At 41.6% G+C, this 23,163-nt stretch overlaps 1 protein-coding gene across 3 annotated transcripts in view; it reads left to right on the top strand.

Moving 5' to 3' along the window:
- FSTL5 (follistatin like 5) overlaps positions 1–23,163 on the top strand; it is a 626,682-nt gene that overhangs the window by 508,336 nt on the left and 95,183 nt on the right. For all 3 annotated transcript variants that reach the window (XM_045019769.1, XM_045019768.1, XM_045019770.1), the window contains one exon: positions 5,184–5,304. In XM_045019769.1, the coding sequence (XP_044875704.1) occupies positions 5,184–5,304 (121 nt within the window). The remainder of the gene's footprint in view (positions 1–5,183; positions 5,305–23,163) is intronic.

Genomic DNA, 23,163 nt, shown 5'->3' with positions numbered 1-23,163 from the left:
TAAAAGCAGCGAAGAATCCTGTGACACCTTATAGACTAACAGATGTATTGGAGCATGAGCTTTCGTGGGTGAATACCCACTTCGTCAGATGCCCATGCATCCGATGAAGTGGGTATTCACCCACAAAAGCTCATGCTCCAATACATCTGTTAGTTTATAAGGTGCCACAGGACTCTTTGCTGCTTTTATGAAATGAAGAAAGGAGGTCCTCTGGTAAGGTCTTGCTAAAAGGATATGTTGCATATTTAAACACTTCTAATGTTCTTTTCTTTCATTCATGACAAAAAACAAAAAACAAAACCAAAAAACCCTACATATGGCAACAAGGATCAGCTGACTCCAGGTAATTCTGTGCTAAATCTCTGTGCACAAAATCTCTAACCTATCAAAATCAAACACAGAACCCACCATACTCCAGTGAACCCCAGAAGCATTTCTTACCTCAAAGGACCAGGACTGTGACAGATGAGGAAAAAAAATTGTTGGAAGGCCTGTATTTTAGCAGAAAGCAACAAATCCCAGACAAAAGGGGGGACTAGATAGACCAGTTATTGAAGTAAAGTGCACAACACAGCAAAATATATAGGTAATTACCAAAAAAAAAAAATAAAAGCCAAATCCCACTAACCAGATAAAAGAACAAAATGAGAGCACAGGGAGTGGATACCTTTTTAAAGCCTGGTTCTACTCTGAAAAAGTACTCTAAAACAGTTAGAATTATTTTTTTTGTTTGTGTGTCACATTAAATGTTCACAATTTACACACACACACACACACAATTTTTTTCCCTTAACTACCAGTCCTACAAACTCACCTGGGCTCTGAGAGGCATGCTGGGTCCTTTTCTTCTTATGGATCATCACTAGTACCAAAGATTCTACAGGTCAAATGATATATGCTTATCCATATTTGCTATTCCCTTTTTCATCAAACCCCACTGGAGTTCCAGAGGTGTAACTGAGAGAGCCTACTTTTTGCCTGTGTGGTGATTATGCATGATAAGCAAAGATGGAGTTTGCTGTGCTATGATTCAGAGGCTAAGTACCAATAATTCAGTTTTTCCCTCCCATCCTGTTTCTGTGGAACTAGAATTCTGAGTTTGAGGATGGGTTAGGAATTATGGGGAAGACCTCTGCACCTGAACAGAGTTTTTCTGACCATGTAGGTAGATGGTTTCTGAGCTTGGGGCAAGTGTGTGTGAAAGCCAGGGGTTTCTGAGCTCTGGGGAGAGATGCAGGGTTTGCTCTGAGCTTTGGGAAGCTGGGTAAAGAAATATGTGGGGAGGAATTCTGTGCTGTGGGAAGGGAGATATTTTTACCTGAGAGGAAACTTCTGAGCAGTGGGAGGAAGCCATGGGGACATGGATGATGTCTGAACTGATAGGGGGATGGGTTGGTGTCAGCTTGCTGTATAGGTAGGTGTGGGTGAAGACCGTCAGGAGTGAAAGGAGGATAATAGTTAGAGTAGAGGGAAGGAGGGAAAGGACAGTAATAGCGGAAAATAGTCAAGTGAAAACTGCACCTCTGACCTTTGTTGGTCTCTTCAAGTGCATCTCCTCTCAGGTATTGAGCCTCAAGCTTCCACCTGTCTTTCAGAATGGAGTCACATGATTCTCTCTGTCAGACTAGACCCTGAGCTGCAGTGCCCTGTTTATCAGTTGTGATTACCTCCACCGGCCTGACTTAGGTTAAGTACCTGCAGTTCTCTTCCCTCCAAGAGCAATGACAGTGGTAATCAGTGACCTGACAATCTTCTTAAAGCAAAGTATTATTTAATTGGAACCAAAGTAGTTCAAAGAAAAAGATGTGTTAAAACAATAAAGAGACTATACATGTCTAGCCTACTGGGTGTCAGTGTATCTTCCACATGGAGATCCTGGTACGTCTGGTGATGCAGCTGCCTTTTTTAATTCTCTGCTATGTGGCTTGTACATCCTTTGTCCAAAACACATGCTCACAGCACATGGGCATGGAAAAGTATTTGGAATCCCCTTTCCCTAGGCATGTTCCTAAAAGTCCTGCTGACTCATAGGCATAGCCCCTGTCTTCTCTCAATGGGTTTATTTTACAGCTGATTTGCCTTTGTTGAGCCATCAAGCGGACTGGAGAGTGAGATGCCTGTCTTTGTGAGGGTGTCACCTAGATGCACAGCACAAGTTTGAGATATCAGAATACACACATATTTATAACTCATGATACAGAGATGATATAGAGATATAAATAAGCTCACCATATTTAGCAAATCATAACTTTTCTAATGATACCTTACATGGCATATCTTGTATAAAAGTCATTGCAATTTTGTAATCTTGGTATCAATAATATTATAAATGGTCACCCATATACCATACAGCTTGCACCAGTTTCCTAAATTCCACCTGTAAAACAACAAGCAGCCAATGCAGATTACTGAGTACTAGTGTCATGTACTCATAGCAAGATACGTAAAGTGACAAGTGGGACACTGTCTTCTACACCACTTTCAGTTTTCAAGTAGAAGTAAATTATAGTCCTATACATAATATCAAGCAATAATCTAATCTTCAAATACAAAGGCACAAATGACAATGTGGGTCACATCCAAGAGTAATAATTGCATGTCATGACTAGATGCAGTTCAGAAAAAAGTTGTCCTGGTCACTGGATGCACAGCTCTTGCTACACAAACAAAACCCTAAGATTGAACTAAAAATGTTAACACCTCTCATAATTACTGTAATAGATGCTTCTGAAAAGGGGCAATTTGGACTGTCATTGTACTCTATATGCAATTACTAACAGCAATAATAGAACCTAGCTCTTCATTACATAATTGTCTCTCTTTGATCAGCTCTTATACTAGTCAATAATTGCCTTTGATTGATTGTTGTACTAGAACTTGCTTTTATTCTGGTATCATCTGCTTTTGATTTCTCTCTGGGGTGGCATACAGTGTATTTTAAGTGCATTTTTTATGGCACTCTAATGTCCTGTTATCTGAACTGGATTTTTAAGAGAACAATCATGGTATCAGCATTTACCTGTCATTAATGAGAATGAAGATTCAGTCTCCTCCGTGATTAAACAAAATAGCTGGTTTGATACTTTTTGCCTCCCATAGACAGCTCTAAACTTGTCACTGCAGCATCTTGCAGGAACTCTCGGTAAGCTATTCTCCTCCACCTCTCTTAAAATATCCCCCTCCCCCTCACACACAATGCCAAAGATCCATTAAAGAAGATAGACCAGAGATTCTCTCCAACGCTGAAATACACTCAGCACAGGGGGGAGATGGAGATTCATCAGGTTACTGCTTCCTGATTCTCTTAGCCTAATCCTGATGTAAGTGGGCCATATGCCAACTGAGTATCGAAAGAGTGGAATGGAGATATGCCCTGCCAAGCATATTCTTCTGATGACAAGAAGTGGGGACAATTGATATTGGAGTCACCCTAACTGGTTTTATGAGAATTACCCGGCATCCTTAGACAGTTGCAGCCCAAATGTGTCCACTTCGCACCAACTTAAGTGGTGCACAAGTGGAGCTGAGAATCTGGCCCAATAACTCTTCCTAGTTTGAAAATTAATGTTTACAAATTTATTGCTTTTGTGACAATGTACTTGACCCTAATGAGGCATACAAGTCCATTTATCACTAGCAGCTTTGTGTTTAGCACAGTTTTAGTCAATCAGAGGCCTATTTGATAACTTGTTTTTCTATATATGTACATTCAAACCTTTCAACTCCTGATTGCTTTAGGAAAGATTGCTGTAGTCCCACCAATCTATATTGTCTTCTGTTGTTGCAAGTTTCTAGGCTTTGAAAGTCTTTGTTGTATTTGGGAAAGTGGAAGGAATACATTTTCTTCAAAATTTTTCAAAATTTTCTGTACTCTAATTTAATTTCCATTGTATTTCTTGGTGCTGAATTACATATCAGACAACAGAAGCTATCTTGGAGAATAATACAAAACAAGCACATATGCTATTAGGTAACAAGCAGTTAGGCATTTTAATATGAAAATGTTTTAGTTCAAATTAACTTATTGTGTGTTATGAAAATATGCTCCCTCTCTTTCTCTAAATACACAAAAAAGGAATGTAATCACTTTAACAGTGCAGCACAAAAACATACATTGCAGTAGCAAAATTAAAAAGAAAGGTAACGAAATATTTTTGCCAAAATAAAACATGTCAATTAATAGAACAATACAGACCTAGCCGGCTTTGTATTCAGTGCCTTAAAATCCATGGGACATATGAAGAACATAGAGAGGAATATGACTTTTATGTTAAAGTTATCAATCTTTGAAGACATGAAACATAACAAGGAAAACTTGAATATGTTTCAATAGCTACATTGCTATAACTCTGCCAAATAATTGTCATAACTGTTAATCTCCTGTTGTAAATTTGAGATTATGTCTTGTTACTAAAACTAATGTTTTAAACTTGGCACTTTTATTCCAAAGATTTCACATCACTTTATGATGAAAAGTAAATATTGTCCTCACCATTTTGCAGATGAGTAAACTAAGGAGTAGAAAAGTAGTGACTTGTATACGGTGGGACCTTGGCAGTGGGGAACCAAACCTAGGGCTTCTGATTTCCAAATTGTGTCCTAATCCTGTGGAACCTGTCCACTAATTAAAGTGGAACTAGAAGATGTAATTTAACAGTGACAGCAAACTTCATGAAAAATAAACTTATTTTCTTTATAATGTCCAAGGATAAATATAATCTTATTCCTGCAACATGTTGTTTAGTTTGTTACTTTAAAACATTACATACATTGGGCAGTGATTGATGGTTTTTTTGTTTTTTCCATGTGAACAGGTAGAGGCAAAACTAACCTCTCTCCCATAACTACCATAATTAAATGTAAAAATTAGATGCAATACAAAGTATACTAATGCTAATTTTGAGGTTTAATTGGTTACAAAACGAAAATTGGTATTTCCTTTTACTTAAGATGAACCGCAGGGCAGGGAAGGCACACACAAAAGCAAAGCTAGAGATAAAATATTAACCCCAAAGTCTGCTCTTATGTATACCACCAATGTTACTCAATTTTCTTCTGCATATTCTGGTTTGAAATGTAGATATTTGATAGTTGCATCAGCTCTGTTGCCAAGGTGAAGAACACAATTATTGTAATGCTACTGAAGTAATTATGATCACCTTGTTTTTAATCTTTCCCTGTAGGATTTTGGAGATGACGGGTCCTTGTACATTACTAAGGTTACCACAACTCACATGGGAAATTACAGCTGCTATGCCGATGGCTATGATAATCTCTATCAGACTCATATTGTCCAAGTAAATGGTAAGGAAAGATGTTCTAATTGCCAGTCATTAGACAGACTCTGGATATTATTTGGTAGATTTTTTTTTCAGTTATTTAACTTTATATTACAGCTGAATACAATAGTAGATAGAGCTGGCAATATGTTTTCGTCAATAGCTTTCCTTCTGTATATAAGATTGCAGGAAAATAAAATATAATCACAGTATTTAGTGATCCTACATAAATAATATTTATTAAAAAGAATAATACAAAACCAAACAATTTTTCTCTTAATATTGTTAATGCACATTATTACCATGCTATTTGTACAATAGGTATTTATGAAAAATGTAATCTTAAATAGCAACATAATCATTATACTGTACAATCTGTAAAAACGTGTTTGCAGCTCTATTTCTCTGAAAAAATATTAAGTATAATAAAATTGCAAAAAAAAACCCCCAAAACCACATTTGTTTTTAAAAATAAAAGACTTAAGTGTTGAGCTTCAATTAATTTCCATGAGAATCATTGGATTCTCTATTTTTTTTAAGAGATCAAAGCATCTGTTTAGGTGCCTAATTGTGGTTTTTGGAGTCCAGATTTAGGCTTCTGGTTTTGAAAACCTAGTCCAAAATGTTCAAAGCCTTTGTCAGCATATAAAGCCTCATTCCTGTATTCCTTACTCAGGGAGAACCTCAACTGAAATCAGTAATAGTATCCTTAACATCTGCCCTTCCTTTGGCTTGCAAGACACTGTCTTCTCCTCGTTCTCCTCCCACCTCTCAGGTTGTCCTTCCAAGTTATTTTTGAGTGATCATCCTCCACCTCTGTTAGACTTTTGTCTGGGTATACTGGAAGAAAGACAAGAGACTTTTTATGGCTTTTAATCAGGCTGCAACTTTATTAAATAGATGTATGGGACTACCCAACAGATAAGTGTACAGTGCAGGCTTATTTAAATCAATTTTCTGGGGCTTTCACCAGCCTCTCTTTGTTTCCATCCAGGTCCCCCAGCTGATCCATGGCTTGGACCTTACCATCCACCAGCCTCGTAAGAGGGTTTAGGAGTGCTATGAGAATGGAGGGGGTTTGCTCCCTGCTGTACCAATCATAGGAGTCCCCGAACCCCCTTCCCCATTCTGTTACTTTATCCAGGACCTCCTTTTAAGTCCTTTACCAGGCCACTTATCTGGTCACTGGCTGCCCTCCCTATGGAGTACCTGCACTGAACATCCACCCAATATTATAAAATAAGTTGTGACATATGGCCTGCCACCTTTTCTGTTCACCAGAAAAGGTTCATCCTCACACCTGCTGTGAGGAAGGTGAAAAAAACACACTCCACCAAAGTCAATTCTGGTGGTGTGGAAAAATTCCTTCCCATCCCTCCTTTAAAAGGGGTGACTAGCATAGTGCCCACAACAGGTCCTATCCCAGCCTGCCATTCACCTCCACTAGGGATGTGAGGGTGGGTGTTGGCTCCCTTGCTGCTTGGACATAGAGACTTGCCCCACCCAGGTTTCATACCTTTATGCACATTCCTGGGATGGGGGTGGGATTATGGGGGAGTCATTGCTGCAAAGCACCTTTTGCAGAAGTTTCTGAACTTCCTCTTCTCCTTCCCACTCCAAAGCAGAGATGCTTTCTTTGGGTAAGCCCAGACAAATTCTGCCTCCATTTAGTTGTGGTGCAGTCATTCATGGGGGCAGGGGCGGCTCTAGGAATTTGGCCGCCCCAAGCATGGCGGCATGCCGCAGGGGACGTGCTGCCGGTCCCACGGCTCCGGGGGACCTCTTGCAGACGTGCCTGCGGAGGGTGCACTGGGAGGGCGGCAGGCGGCTCCAGTGGACCTTCCGCAGTCATGCCTGCGGGAGGTCCACCCGAGCCGCAGGACCAGCGAACCCTCTGCAGTCATGCCTGCGGGAGGTCCGCTGGTCCCGCGGCTCCGGTGGACCTCCCACAGGCATGACTGCTGAAGGTCCGCCGGAGCCGCCTGCCACCCTGCCGGCAAAATGCCGCCCCAAGCGCGCGCTTGGCGTGCTGGGGTCTGGAGCCGGCCCTGCATGGGGGGACTCAAGGGGCTCAGTCCATGCCTCCCTCTCCTTTTCTGTTTTATCTTTCTTTGAAAGACTTTGTCTGTGCTCATGGCTTCAATTTCCATGTTTATGATGATATTTACCTTTCCACTACCATTTTCAATATTCTTCATCCAATCCAATATTTTTGGTCAGGATTAAAGATTTTAAAGTCTCTTTCAGTGTAATCTGGCCCTAGATGTCTGGACAGCAGCCAAAAACTCCTTATCTTTCTGCTGAAGCCTACTCCATTCTCCCAGTCTTTGTTACAGTTGGTACCACTACTGTTCTCCTTGTTAGCTAGGCTCAAATTCTTGTCAACTTTGACTCTCTCTGTCTTTTCAGATTCATTTAACATGTGTCCACTCCCTGACACTTCTTCTCTCAACTCTACAATATGTCCTTTCCTCTCTGTCCAGACATCTGTGATTCTCATCCATGCTCTCATTATTTCCTCCCTTGATAATGAAAATCTTCTCACTGGACTCCCTGATATCCACATTTGTTCATCCATAAAAAATACACCATTTCCTTGCCCTTCAATCTGCCCTTTGTATTCCCCTGGTAACTCCACTTTCTCCATCACATCAAATTCAAGATTCTTATTATTGCCCTAACTTCATGATTAGCAGCAGAGTCCTGTGACACCTTATAGACTAACAGACATATTGGAGCATGAGCTTTTGTGGGTGAATACCCACTTCGTCGGATGCATACATGTATTCACCCATGAAAGCTCATGCTCCAATATGTCTGTTAGTCTATAAGGTACCACAGGACTCTTTGCTGCTTTTACAGATCCAGACCAACACGGCTACCCCTCTGATACTCTTCATGATTATTCACTCTCACATTGTCTTCCCACTCCCTCTGTTCCTTCAATGCTGTCAGCCTTGAATGCCTATTTGTCCAGATCTTCCACAAGTGTCTCTGTATTTTCTTCCATGCAGCCTGTTGCAGGTTGAATGCCCTTCCTGAAGTAATGCATAAAACCACAAACCTTCCTCCTTCAAATCTCTCCTCAAGCTTTGATGCTAACAAGAAGCCAGCCAATTAACTCTGGCTAAACTGAGGAGGAAATAGAGACACCTGGTATTTATTTAAAGATAAACATTAAACCTGAAATTTGAACATAGAGCAAGACTATGTAACTACATGGACATATTAGTATTATCCTTATCGTCATCCTCTTCCCCCACCACTTCTTATGTCTTGTTTCAGATTCAGCTATAAGCTTAGTGGGACAAGGACCATGTCTTCTGTGTGTTTGCATAGTGCTTAGCAGAATAGGGACCCTATCCTGATGAAGGGCTTTTTTGGCTGTTACTATAGCACAATTAATAGTGTTATGCAGTTCTTAATGTATGGCATTTGGACCCAATTTAGCACTCCTTCCGCAGGCAAAACTCCTGTTGAAGTATGTGCAAGCTTTGCCTGAGTAAGCAATGCTAAATTGTTCCTAAAAATTATACATCAATGGCCTGATTATCAAAGTACTGAGCACCTGCTTTGTTGCTGCTATTGTTGTTTATTACTTATATTGCTGTGGTGCCTAGAAGCCCTAGCCCCACTGTGCCAGACACTGTATATGAATATAACAAAGACATGGTCCCTGCCCTTAAGAACTAAAGCAAGAGACAACAGATGGATACAACAGATAGGCAGAGAGTGCACAAGGAAACAATGAGAAGTAACTTCTTCAACACCTTTGACTTTAGTATGATTCGTTGGTGCTCAACACTTCTGATAATCAGGCCATAAGAAATGCAGGACACTAGAGATGGAAACCATTTCATGCTTTTCTTGGCTATCTTCAAAAAAGCACTTTTCTTTCAGAATGCGTGCTTATACAATAAAACATCCACAGCTGAAATACTGATTTTTGTACACATTCTTGCAGTTGCAGGATATGTCCATCAGCATATCACTGTTACTGTTTGTTAGTCATTCAGAGCATATTGTAAACATACATAGTGCTGAAGGCAATAGCTGCCTGTGCTACTATCTGTCACTATCAGATTATTTAAAGCTACCTAAACAAATTGACTACCCGTATTTTTTCTGCCCTGGCAGCTGCTTCTCTAAGAATCAGTACTGGAGTGAACCCTTCTCTCACAAGTTTGGATACTGTTTTTCTTTAGCCTGTCAGATCTAGGATCAGGTTAAAATAATTCCTGATGGGCATTTAATGCCTAGGTTGGTGTGTCATCTTATTATATACGTGAACTGTACCACTATGTATTTAATGTAATAGCAAGAGTATTGTATATTTGAAGACACTGTTACACAATTATTTTGTTTCTGTTGTAGAATTATCAAAAGAAGGTGCATGCTGATTAAACCATTAGAATTTGTATGTTGTAGTTAAATGGGAGAAAAACATAAAGTTGAATGTTCTGGTCAAATGAACAGCACTTCCATAGATTACATCTGTACATCTAAACTGTAATGTTCCTAGAGAGAGACAAGATAGTCAGTATATAATGACACTTGTCTAACAGAAGAGTCAAAAGAAGATTAATGAGATAGTGAGGCTTAGTTGATGTTAACATCTAGCGTGAGGGTAATTTGAAGACACTTTAATTAGATTTTAAGCACTTTTGCAATACACAGGTATGTTAATCCATATTTTCTCAGAAGTGTTTTCTATATATTTTGCATTCACCGGTTTTCCCAATCCTTAAACATTTAAAAAAATATATTTTACACTTTGGCTTATTTGGGTATATCAGGATTAAATTCTAACGTTCTGAATTGGCATATTAAGTGTTAAAAAAATTCAGTGAAGCCCTTATTTAAATAATATAATCACTGCATAAAAAGTTGCATTTTAAGAACAGAATACATTCTTTATTTTTTTATGTAAATAATGTTTTGAGTAAAAATTAATGATTTTAAGGCTTTTCTCATACATATGGTAAATAGACAACTTATCACAAAACAATGTTGGTGCAGGAATAATTATTTTACTAATTAATTCTTTGCACTTATATAACACTTTACATTGTCAAAGTGTTATAGAATCACTAGATAATCCTAATAAAAAAGAATTTTAATTCTTACTGTTGAGCATAGGATTGATCCCTTTAATCAAAATGTTTCCATGGGTCCACACTCAGTTTTCTCTGGTGAAATTAAGCTAAATTATGTTGCCAGCATACAGTAAGTAGATCTGTCACTACACCTTATGGGCCCAATATTATAGCTATTCGCTGTGTAATTGACAGTGCATGACTGGGGTCCTGTATTAAATGAACATATGTCACATTTGGAATTCCTTAAAACTCCACATGGAAAATGTAATTGTTAAAGAATTCTTCCTCATTATATGGATTATTTCTAACCTGAGGGACTAAGATACAAGACTAACTAAACCTATTCAACAAAAATGGCTAAAGATTTGGCTCCACACTAAATGAATTATTCAGCATGGGAACGTTTTTGGCTGGTCATTGAAGTCCTGCTTGATAGTGGAGAGCTCATGTAGCTGGGTCTTTCTAACTCAATAGATCATTCCCCACAATTTTGAATATGTCAAAAACTGAAATGGGGTATTCTTAATTCCTTAATGAAATATCTATTTTTAAAAACTTAATTTTTGTCAACAAAATTTCTCCTAAAATTTCTTTGATTTGATGCTGATGAAATAGAGGGATTAATGTGGCCATCAAATTTGGAATGGATTATTTAGATGTTGGAGTATGTTTGCATGTTTTTAAGATCTGACATGTTTATATGTTGGAAATGTTAATGGTATGGGAGGGGTTTTTGTTTTTGTTTTGGTGGCAAGAGATAATATGAAAATCATGAATAGAGGAAATCGGTGCTAGGACAATGATGGGGCGGGGAATTGATTGCTTTAATAATGATTTAGACAAAGAGGCATTGGCTAGTTCACTAGGCCATAACATATTTATAAAATCAGCCCCATAATTTTTCATTGGAGGCTTGCTTTAGAACACAGTGGAAATACAACACCACAAATGCAGTGGTGAGTTACCAGTATTTTAAAGACATTTGTATTTGTTCCATTGAGCCTATTTCTAACCCTTTTTACAGCAGCTGTATGACTAAACTGTGGAAGAACAGTGGCAGGATTCTTTAAAAAAATAGAAAATAATGACAGCAGCAAAAAACTTTTGGAAAAAAAATCCAACTTTTTGATTGGTTTACTTGTGAGTGACCTTATGATTCACCTCCAATTCATTTTTGTTTTCTCCTGGAATAAAACAATTGCAGTCGGTCAGCTATTCATCCCAAATATCCCCAACCCACTGCTCTCAAAGTACCTACATCATGCAATATTCCTACTTGAATCACAACAGTTCAGTTAGTTCTGAAGATAACAGATCACACTTTGATGCTAGAGGAAAAAAAGAATAGATTGTATCACAGAAGAGTTACTTTACTTCCTTGCTTTGGGATGCTATGCTTTATTCTAACTGAATGTATTTATTAAGGACCAGTGAGGAAAATAAATCAATCTTTTTGTTGTTGTTCTTTGGGATTATGTTAGTGTGATATGATTAGAACAATTTACAGTAACCTGAGGTTTCAAAAGATGACTCTACTACAGTTGACACATGCAAGCTCTCAAAAGTGCCCTGGGAAAAGCATAATGTAGATATCTTAGAAATAATTGCATTTGGGTTTTCTTTTTCTCGTTACCTGAACATTTACCATGTCATCTGAGTATATGATGTTGTTCTTATGGATCTATTCTCTCCATGCACATGGATTCTACTGGGAGTTATGTGCACAATATCTAGATGAGACCAGATCCTTATTTATAGCTCAGTTGTTCTCACATGTAAATGAAATGACCATAAATATATTTGCATGGCTTTTCCAAAGGATAAATTCCAGGACTTTATACCTTTTGTGATTAAAAAAGTGAAGGATTTTACCTGTTAATTCAGGCATTTTTTTTTTTTAAAAAAGCAGGAATCGAAACAGTTTGAATTCCATTGTGTATTTTACAGAATAGCTAAATAAGTCATAACATAACATGGTATTTTTATCTCTGCTCGTTAATATTGATTTTTTTCCCCAAAAGCCCCACTGACTTCTATGGAGCTTCCATGCAGAATGATTGCATGTGTTCTCTTCATGCCACATTTGGGTTCTGGACTAAACCCTCTTCAGTGAGGTTTTATTTTACTACTACAAAGGAACAATCAGTGAGCTAGATCCTTAGTGGGTGTAAATCCAGTTTTTTGCATCCAGGTCAGATATTTCTCTTTAATTCTAAAAGAAAAGATGATCCTTTAGAGCACTAGTAGTTTCCAGTTCATTATGGAATTACTATTATTTTTTATTAAATGGATTTCATCTCATTTGTAGTGTTTGGGAATAAGGATCCACAACTCTTGCCTGAGGCATCATTCCTAGAAATATTATATTACTGTAAGTTTTATTAGCTAGATATAGATTTCTTCTGTATCACATTCAAATCAAGTAATTGCATGTACTTTGATGGTCTTAGTTGCAAAGAGTGTAGGTCAGAATCTTCTTTGATTCATTTAATTTGACAGGGCTCTGATGAGGAGACCTAGGAACCTTATCCTCACCACTTCTGTCCATTATAAAACTTTCGGTTCAAGTATTCAAGCATTTGCATTTAAAATAGATCATTAATGAGTGCTTTAGCATGCAGGCTTAACATATTCTTTCCATGAGCATTCTTGCAAGTAGAAGTCAATTGTACAAAAGTTCAGATGGAGAACACAAAGGGGGCACAACCACAGCTGTTCCAAATTAGTTATTAAATTTGAGCAAATACTCTTAGAGTGAAGCACATTTCTTAGGGTGTATCACAACTATACTGCTTCCCTTCCACATATCATCAGCAGAGCATGAGCTCTGGAGTCTCAGCACGGCAACACAGATCACATGGGCTAAATGACTAAACAGCAGTTATGACATAATAGCAGATGTCCACAGGGCATAACTCACTAAAAGAAGATATAAAATTAATTGAAATAGTGTACTATATATACACTAGTAATCCCATTTTACTGACAACATAGCCAAGCACATATATCTGGCAGATTCTACCTGAGAAGCAGAATGGATAAGATTAAGACCTCCCACCTTGTGTAATCTTACTGTGGGGTGTGAAGCTTGTTCAATACTTTTTGAGAAAAATACTGAATTATTAATCATTTACCAGAAGTGGTAAGGTTAGAATGCATGATCTCCGGTCCCCAGCCCTGTGCAACTTCCCTAGGACAAAGGATATTTGAAGGAGATAGAGGAGGAAGAGGTTCAACTCTGTACAATGCTTGGAATATACTCAGATGAAATAGTGATTTTATCAATAGGTCTTAAGCAAGCTCTAATGACCTTAGTGCACACTGAAAATGGCAGTTTTTGATATCTTAAAAGTCAGCTGATTCTGAATGAAGTTTCATGGGGAAAGTAAAGGCGTCTCCCTGTTGCTAGGCCTACTCCCTTCCAGATTTAAAGATTTACAGGGAAACAAGGTTGTCTAGTGCTTAGAACATTGGATTGGCACTCAGGGTTCTATTCCTGGCTCTGTCAGCGGCCTATGGGTGACCTTGTGCAATTCTCTTAACTTCCCTGTGCCTTAGTTTCTTCTTACAGTATGTGCTTTAGACATATGACTGTATATGTGTGTATTTTATTATAAAGTATTTCATAATAATTGACCTGAGGCTATCCAACTAATTGTACTTAAGTTCCAGAGCCAAACCACCTGTTTAAATGATCTCCAGAGGTACAGGCCACACTAATCTGCTGTTCTAACAGTGCCTTTAGCAAAAAAATAACGATAATCAAAAGCTCTTGTCAAGGTCTTGTAAAGGTGCTACAGTACATGCTTATCAGTGAAAGTCTGCTATGTAACATGTCACTATTGGCAAAAAAAGGATGTGATATCACAGTGGGCATATTCCTATTAGTAATCAATGACTAAGCAAGATTTCTTAAATCTGCTAATTAGGTTTTTTAAGCAAAAGTAATTGGTGATCTTATCTTTAATTATGCATTAAATAGCAGGAACTTTGAGCTTCTTTGTAAAAAAACAAGTTGTAATGAAGGTTAAAGAAACATACCTCCCTTTTCCCCAAGTTTTATTTCCTATAATTAAATAGAATTTGGAGCACTGAACTGGTGTCACAAAACACCGTTGGAGAGATAATAAAGTAAGATAACTAAATGAAAAAAATAATCCCATTCCAAGATAATCAGTTAAATATTTCAAGTGTTATCAAACTGTTTACAAGAAATGCGCCACCATGTTGTCGCATTAGGATCCGATTAATAAAGAAATGCCTCAGATGTCTGCCTACTAAGAAAGACACCAATGAAAGAAAATTCTTGATCTGTTACTTCCTGGAAGTGCCTTAGAACAGCTATAGGCACTCTTCCATTTCCTAAAAATAAACAGATCTATTAGCTAAACAGTTCGACAAACTCCTATACTTATTAATATATCAACCTGACTACAGTAACTCCTCATTTAATGTTGTAGTTATGTTCCTGAAAAATGCAACTTTAAGTGAAACGATGTTAAACTAATCCAATTTTCCCATAAGATGTAATGTAAATGCAGGGGGTTCGGTTCCAAGGAAATTTTCTGGGGGCAGACAAAAGGCATTATATACTGTACAGTACTGTACTGTGGTTGGGAAGTGCCCCTGGCTAACCCCACACAGGCACAGCCCACTGCAGGCAAAGATGCTAGGAAGCACCTTTGCAGCAGCAGCTTCCCCGGAGAAGAACAGGCTCGGACTTTGCCGGGAATGCTCCAGGCCACCTCTTCCCACCCCCACTCCACCTCCTCTCTGGAGAGAGGGGAGGCAGAGAAGCGGAACTTGTGCAATGATCCCTTGTAAAGTCACTGCTCTTCCACGCAGGAATCTTACAAGCAGGCAGCATTGCTCAACTTTAAACGAGCATGTTCCCTAATTGAGCAGGAATGTAGCATTGAAACAATGTTAAGTGGAATGACGTTAAATGAGGAGTTACTGTAGGTCTATTAAAATTTCTGTTTTTCTGGCTGCCTCCTCCTCCTTCCCCCACCCCTCCTACTATAGCCATGAGTTCCAGTTCCCTCTACCTGATGAAATATGTAAGAGCTTCTGAAATATGCAAGATGTTTAAATACTAATCTACAACTAATGTATTCAACCAGTATTTTTATTTACAATAGTCCAACTGCAAAGGTTCAAAAATTAGGAGTCAGAAGTGAATTTTAAAAAAAGGTGCTTTTTAGTTCTGTCTTTTGATTTTTGAACTTTCCCTGCCCACCCCTGTGTATCTCCTGCAGCATGGCCATGGCTGGCCTGGGTCATCTGACTTTCAGAAGAGTGGGTCTCAGAGTCAGGGCTGCAGTCCAAGCCCAACCAGCTACACTGCAGTTTTTAGCCCCAGAACCCAAGCCCCACAAGCCCAAGTCAATTGAGCCAGGCTCCAAGACTCAGTGCCAGTTTTTTATTGTAGTGTATATGTACCCTCAAGCTGTACCTGGCTGGAGCTCAGCCTTCCACAGCCCTCTGACTTCCAGAGCCCCAAACCCGTCTCCCAGTCAGGATCTCTATTAGGAGCATCCTGCTCACTACAACTCTTCTGTCATAACTTCCTTAAGCTTAGGATCTTCCCTGCACTAGTCATTCGTACTTGATATCATTTCCTAAGCTTTTGGGCTCCTCCTGCTCTTTATTGGGCAAGCACCCTGATCGCTCTCAAGTGTGGCTCATTCTGTAATCAGTCTTGATGAGCTCCCACCTGTAAGGAGATCTGCTACAAGCACAATGAAACTGAACAACCATAAAAAATGGGAACCCCAAATCATTTTTTAATTAGAGGATTTCACTGTTAGCATCAAATACTGGTTTTTTTTCCTGTGACTTTAAAAGTTATATTTTACAGATGTCATACAGTAGTTATAGATTATACTGTAGGTCTTCAGGTAGTATTTAACTAAGTGATAAAATGAATATAAGCTTCTGATTGCAAAATTGCCATGAAATATGATTTTTTTTCCTGCTTGCTGCTAGTGGAATTTTGGCTGTATCAGTTAAATGTGTAAAATATCGATATCCAGTATTTCAGGAAAAAACATTCCCAAAAAACCTCTAAAGGGGCAATATGAAAAATGGCATATACCTTATATGTTAATGATTTCAATACTATTTAGCATAGTGAAGTATCGGTGGATACTGTACATATGGTTGCTGTTTTGACCCTTTAATTGGATCATTCAAGAGTTATTCCTTGACTTTTGTCCTTTCTGACATCTAATAATGAGCTGGCAGCGAAGGTGAAGTAAAGCATGTTGTAGCATGGTAATGGAAGGAAGCATCTCTTCACCATTTTTCAGTAATTATTTTAGTGTTTATTCTTCCTTTATGTTTAAATACTGCCTGTTACCATAGCATTTAGGCACCATAACAGCATTTAAATGTACATAAAATAGTACTTAAGAACAACCAATTTAAATTAATAAATGATGGGGCATCCAAAAGTAGTGACACATTAAAAATAACTCCTACACTGTGGATTGTGTTGGTAAATGGAAGAACACAAGACACGCACACAGAGACCTTCCCCTTCCAATATACACTACTTCCATTTTATCAAGATTGAGCTTCTGCCAGTATTCTGTTATCCATGTCACTACCTCCAGTAAGCTCTGGGAGGGCAGAAACACCACCTCATCCAGATTCAACAAAAGGAGATGTGAAGTTAAATATCATTCCCATATTAGCAATACTGCAGCCTAAAATGCAGGAGCTCTCAATTTCTCTTTTTATAGACTGTCTGATGGATGCCCCATGGAGGTCTGCTATCCTGGCATATTTCAGTCCCTCTTCTCCCTTTATTCTCCTACCCTTTATGCCTCTGTACTCTTTCCATTTAATCTTTTTCTTTTATCATTAATTATTGTTATTAAATTGCATACAATGTCTTAAATATGCATGAGTTTTTTCAGAACACGAAAAAAGGCATGCCCCAAATATCTTATGATCTACGGCCCCAATCCTGGAATTGAATCCGTGAAAGTAATTTTTTGTGTCCAACCAGAGACACGTTGACATCCATGAGTCTCTATGCAGGGATAAGGATCCTTCCACATAGATCCACTTGCATGTTTGGGGTCTAAACTTAAACGTAGAAATAATGTAACAAATGATAAGAGGCAAAAAGGAGTGGAGGGTTGATGGAAGGCAGGTTCAGAGCAATATAATAAATTTAAGCAATTGCTTCAATTTTTATATGTTTGTGTCTTGCATGTTCAGGTTTTATTGTTATGTCTTCTAAATGTTACTTGTAGTTTATCAGTAAAGCTGATTGGAATTGTTTCTGGTTTTTTTTTCTTTTGTGGGAAAATGCTGATTTGTTGAAACTGAAACTTTTTTGTGGAAACAGTTGTTTTGATGATGCTTTTGTTGTGAAGGTGTCTCGGGTCCAGGAGGGTATCTCTGGGGAAGGAGGAGAGGGAAGAAGAGAAAGCAAAGATATTCTGCTAATAGCCTGGTGGTTAGCGCACACACCTGTGATGTAGAAGACCTGCATTCAAATCCTTGCTCTGAATCAGGTAGAGTAGGGACTTGAAACTGGATATGGCTCTCTTCCCTAGTTTTTTTCAGTAAACATTTCCAAACATCTGTTTTCTTCCAATATGCAATGAAAACAAAAATTGAAACCTTAAAGTTTTTTCACAAAGCTCAATTATTTTTATTCAACCATCTTTATTTATCAATTAAAATAATTAGGACTATAGGAATTTTTGTATTGGATCAGACCCAGGTCCAGCTCACCCAGTATCCTGTCTCTTGACAGTGGCCGGCACCAAATGCTTTAGAGAAAGGGACAGGAAATCCTGCAATAGGCAGGTGTGGCCCGATCTGCCCCTCTTGAATGTCTCTTTCTAATTCCTAAGAGTTGAGCGTTGACTTATCATTCAAATATTTTTGTTAGCATCAACTGTTTTGAGCATGGATATTTTTGTTCATATAAAATGGATTAATGCTCGTTGCTTGGAAAAAAGTGCTCTGTGAGGTGATAGGGTGAAGGCTGAGACAGGGAGGTGCATGACAGTATAGGAGGAGGATGGAGGAGAACGTTTTTCTAAGGGTATGTCTACACTACAAGAGTAGTTTGATTCAACTTAAGTCGAATTTGTGGAATCGACCTTACAAAGTCGAATTTGTGTGTCCACACTAAGGACACTAATTCGACTTTGTGAGTCCACACTAACGGGGCAAGCGTCGACTTTGGAAGCGGTGCACTGTGGGCAGCTATCCCACAGTTCCCGCAGTCCCCGCTGCCCATTGGAATGCTGGGTAGAGCCCCCAATGCCTGCTGGGGGAAAAAATGTGTCAAGGGTACTTTTGGGTAACTGTCATCATTGAACCGTCACTCCCGCCGGTGGGAAATCAGTTCGCGCACTTTTCCTGTTAGTGACAGCGCGGACGCCACAGCTCTCCACCGCGATCATGGAGCCCGCTGCGATCATCGCTGCACTTATGGCTGTTGTCAACTCCTCGCACCTTATTGTACACCTCTTCCACACTCAGCTGCTGAGAAATCGGGTGAGGAGGCTCCGGCAGCGCGGTGAGGACATGAAGTCACAGAGTGGCACAGACCTCTCAGAAAGCACGGTACGCCGTGCCGTGGAGATCATGGTGGCAATGGGTCATGTTCATGCTATGGAACGTCAATTCTGGGCCCGGGAAACAAGCACGGACTGGTGGGACCGCATAGTGCTGCAGGTCTGGGATGAATCACAGTGGCTGCGAAACTTCCGCATGCGTAAGGGCACTTTCCTTGAACTGTGTGACTTGCTGTCCCCCGCCCTGAAGCGCAAGGACACACGGATGCGAGCAGCCCTGAGTGTGCAGAAGCGAGTGGCCATACCCCTCTGGAAACTTGCCATGCCAGACAGCTACCGGTCAGTAGCAAACCACTTTGGCGTGGGCAAATCTACCGTGGGGCTTGCTGTGATGCAAGTAGTCCACGCAATCGTTGAGCTCCTTCTCTCAAAGGTAGTGTCCCTGGGAAACGTCCAGGTCGTCATAGATGCCTTCGCCGCGATGGGATTCCCAAACTGCGGTGGGGCTATAGATGGGACTCACATCCCTATCCTGGGACCGGCCCACCAGGCCAGCCAGTATATAAACCAAAAGGGCTACTTTTCAATGGTGCTGCAAGCACTGGTGGACCATAGGGGACGCTTTACCAACATCAACGTCGGGTGGCCGGGCAAGGTCCATGACGCGCGTGTGTTCAGGAACTCTGGTCTGTTTAGACGCCTGCAGGAAGGTAGTTTCTTCCCGGACCACAAAATAACTGTTGGGGATGTGCAGATGCCTACAGTGATCCTCGGGGACCCAGCCTACCCGCTAATGCCCTGGCTCATGAAGCCCTATACAGGCGCCTTGGACAGTGACAAGGAACTCTTCAACTACCGGCTGAGCAAGTGCAGAATGGTGGTGGAGTGTGCTTTCGGACGTCTCAAGGAGAGATGGAGGAGCTTACTGACTCACTCAGATCTCAGCAAAACCAAAATTCCCATTGTTATTGCTGCTTGCTGTGTGCTCCACAATCTCTGTGAGAGCAAGGGTGAGACCTTTATGGCGGGATGGGAGGTTGAGGCAAATCGCCTGGCTGCTGATTATGCTCAGCCAGACACCCGTGCAATTAGAAGAGCCCAGCAGGAAGCGCTGTGCATCCGAGAGGCTTTGAAAGATAGATTCCTCAGGTTGCAGGGTAACCTGTGACTGTTCAGTTTCTTTACAGAGAAGCTGAACCTGCCCCTGTTTCAGTTACTGTTGACTTTCTTTTGCGGTTACATACCCCGTTCACCACGTATCCCCCCTTCCAACACACGTTTAAAAATAAAGTTAATGGAATATTGTTAATTAACAACGTTTTCTTTACTAATGAATTCGTGTTAAAGGGTTGAAACAGGGACGCAGACTGTGGTGGGTAAGGGTGTGCAGTGATGTACAGTCCGCTTCTACACTCGAGGAATGACAGGCTCCTGCTCCTAGAGCGGTCTGCAGTGCCGGACTGGTTGTTTCAACGGAGCCTGCCATCCCTCCTTTTCGGGACTCTGTGTGCGGGGGCTATGTGGCCTTGTGGCGGGGGAGGACTGGGGGGAGGACGGTTACAGGTGGGTGTGCAGGAAGGGGTGAGAGGTGCAGGCTCTGGGCTGGGGGTGGGGGCGTAGGAAGAGGTGAGGGGTGTGTGTGGGAAGGGGGAGGAGGTGTAGGGGGATGAGGGCTCTGGTTGGGGCTGAGGGTTTGGGGCATTGGAGAGGCTCAGGGCTATGGAGGAAGGGCAGGGTAAGGGCAGCCTGCCTTGCCATTTGTGGATGGCAGGTGCTAGGACCCTGGAGCAGCAGACAGCATTTCTGCGGGAAGCCGCTCTACTGTCAGGCAGGGACGCAGCGCGGCGGGGCGGGGGGAGACCCGTGGGGGCCAGGGCCCAATCCAGGCAGGAGCGGGGGAGAGACCCAGCTCCAAATATAGCTGGAGCAGGGCACCTGCCGCCTATGCACAGAACATGAAAAACACCTCCCAGACTGACCAGGGTGCCTAGTGACTGCACTGTGTGTGTGACCTGCTGTAGATCCTGCCCCCGTGTCTGTACCCTGGTAATGGTGAATGTCCTATGAAATTACCAAACCCCTCCCCCCCTTCACACAAAGTCTTCTGTAAAGAAACATGACGGAAACAGTAATGAACAGCAAACTATTTTTAATAATCAACTACACAGTTAGGGGATGAAACTGGGATTTGGCCTTGGGTGACCCAGAAAGGGAAGGACTTCTCAAAATTTAGTGAATGAGAGCTTTTTGGTACTTGAGCACTCCGCTGGGGTGGAATGACAGTGTTCACGGCCCTTGGCGCACCTCCTTCTTGTTATTTTGGGTGAGGGGGGTATTGGACTTTGTGGCGGGGGAGGGCGGTTGCAGATACACTGCAGGGGGGCTCTGTCCTCCTGCCTGCGGTCCTGCAGAACATCCACAAGGCGCCTGAGCATGTCCGTTTGCTCCCTCATTAGCCCAAGCAGCGTTTGAGTCGCCTGCTGGTCCTCCAGACGCCATCTGTCCTCTCGTTCGCTGTGTGAGCGCTGCTGCTGAGAGAGGTTCTCCCTCCACTGGCTCTGCTGGGCCGCCTCGGCTCGGGAGCAGCCCATAAGTTCAGCGAACATCTTGTCCCGTGTCTTTTTCTTGCGCCGCCTAATCTGCGCCAGCCTCTGTGAGGGGCATGCTGGAGCAGGTCAGGATACAGTTACAGCTGTGTGATGGGAAAAAGGGAGTGAATTCCTTACAAAGATACATTTTTGCAAAGAAGAAACATAGTCTAGTCAGTCTCTGTGAACAAGACCATACACAGAGCGGGGGGGCACCACCATTTTGGGCCCCACCAAAAATTATACAAACCTGCCGCCTATGTACACAGCACCTATCTCATGTGCACTCACTCAGTGAAAGTTCGAATTTTCGAATTTTCTTTCATTGCCTGGGGGATTGCACTGCAGATCAGACAAGCGGGGCAGGATAGCAGAATCCGTGGAGCAGCCAGGCATGGTAAGCCAAAGACTTTTGGCTGCTTAAAAGTGAATGTTTACCACTGTCCTCTTGCTGCAGGCAATCCTGAAAGCATAAACTCTGCCCCTGTTCCACCCCCTCGCGTCTGTTCCCTGGGAAAGATCCCTGTATGCTGCCACTCTGCAGCCTCCACCACGTGGCTGTAAAGTGACGCTTCTTGTTATGCAAAGGAACAGTGAAGCACTCCCAATACTAATAGTACACAAATTACTCTAATTAAATGCAGGAGTCTCCGTGCGAGATCACCCTGAGGAGGGTCACAGAAAGAGATAGAGAGCGCATGCTGCGTGAAAGCGAGCACAAACCAGGGGCCTATGCTGCCATGCTCGTTGAGGCAATGGTCCCGGAGTACCAGATGAAAGCCTGGCGCGGAAAAGTGTGCTACTACGGAGCACCCAATAAGGCAGCTCTCCCCAGGAATCTCATGCAGAGGCTTTTCGATTACCTCCAGGAGAGCTTCTCGGAGGTCTCCCAAGAGGATTTCTGTTCTATCCCCATATATATTGACCTTCTTTTCAACTAGTAACTATTCCTGCTCCATTAAAAATAAATGTTAACATGTTTAAAGCACTTACAGACTGATCCTTCCCCTGATTCAGGGTCCGGGGTAACTGCAGGGGAGGGTTGGTAGGTGATCTCAGTGAGGGTGATGAAGAGATCGTGGCTGTCCGGAAAATCAGCGTTGTAAGCGCTGTCGACTGCCCCCCCCATCTCCTTCCTCATCTTCCCCGTCTGCGAACATCGCCGAGGAACTGGCCGTCGACACCATCCCATCATCAGAGTCCACGGACACTGGTGGGGCAGTGGTGGCAGACCCACCGAGAATGGCATGCAGCGCCTCATAGAACCAGCATGTCTGGGGCTGGGCTCCGGAGCGTCCGTTTGCCGCTTTGATTTTTTGGTAGCCTTGTCTCAGCTCCTTGATTTTCACGCGGCACTGCGTTGCATCCCGGCTGTCTCCTCTGTCTGTCATGGCTTTGGAGACCTTCTCGTAGGTCTTTGCATTCCATTTGTTGGAGCGCAGCTCCGAAAGCACAGACTCATCGCCCCACACAGTGATCAGATCCAAGACTTCCCGGTCAGTCCATGCTGGGGCCCTCTTTCTACTCTGAGATTCCCTGGACTCCTCTGCTGGAGAGCTCTGCATCGTTGCCAGTGCTGCTGAGCTCGCCATGACGTCCACACAGGAAATGAGATTCAAACTGGCCAGACAGAAAAAGGAATTCAAATTTT

Source organism: Mauremys mutica, chromosome 5 (genome assembly GCF_020497125.1).
Source record: "Mauremys mutica isolate MM-2020 ecotype Southern chromosome 5, ASM2049712v1, whole genome shotgun sequence".
Classification (NCBI taxonomy): Eukaryota; Metazoa; Chordata; order Testudines; family Geoemydidae; genus Mauremys; species Mauremys mutica.
Note: the sequence above shows the minus strand (reverse complement) of the source record. Positions and strands in the feature narration are given on the sequence as shown.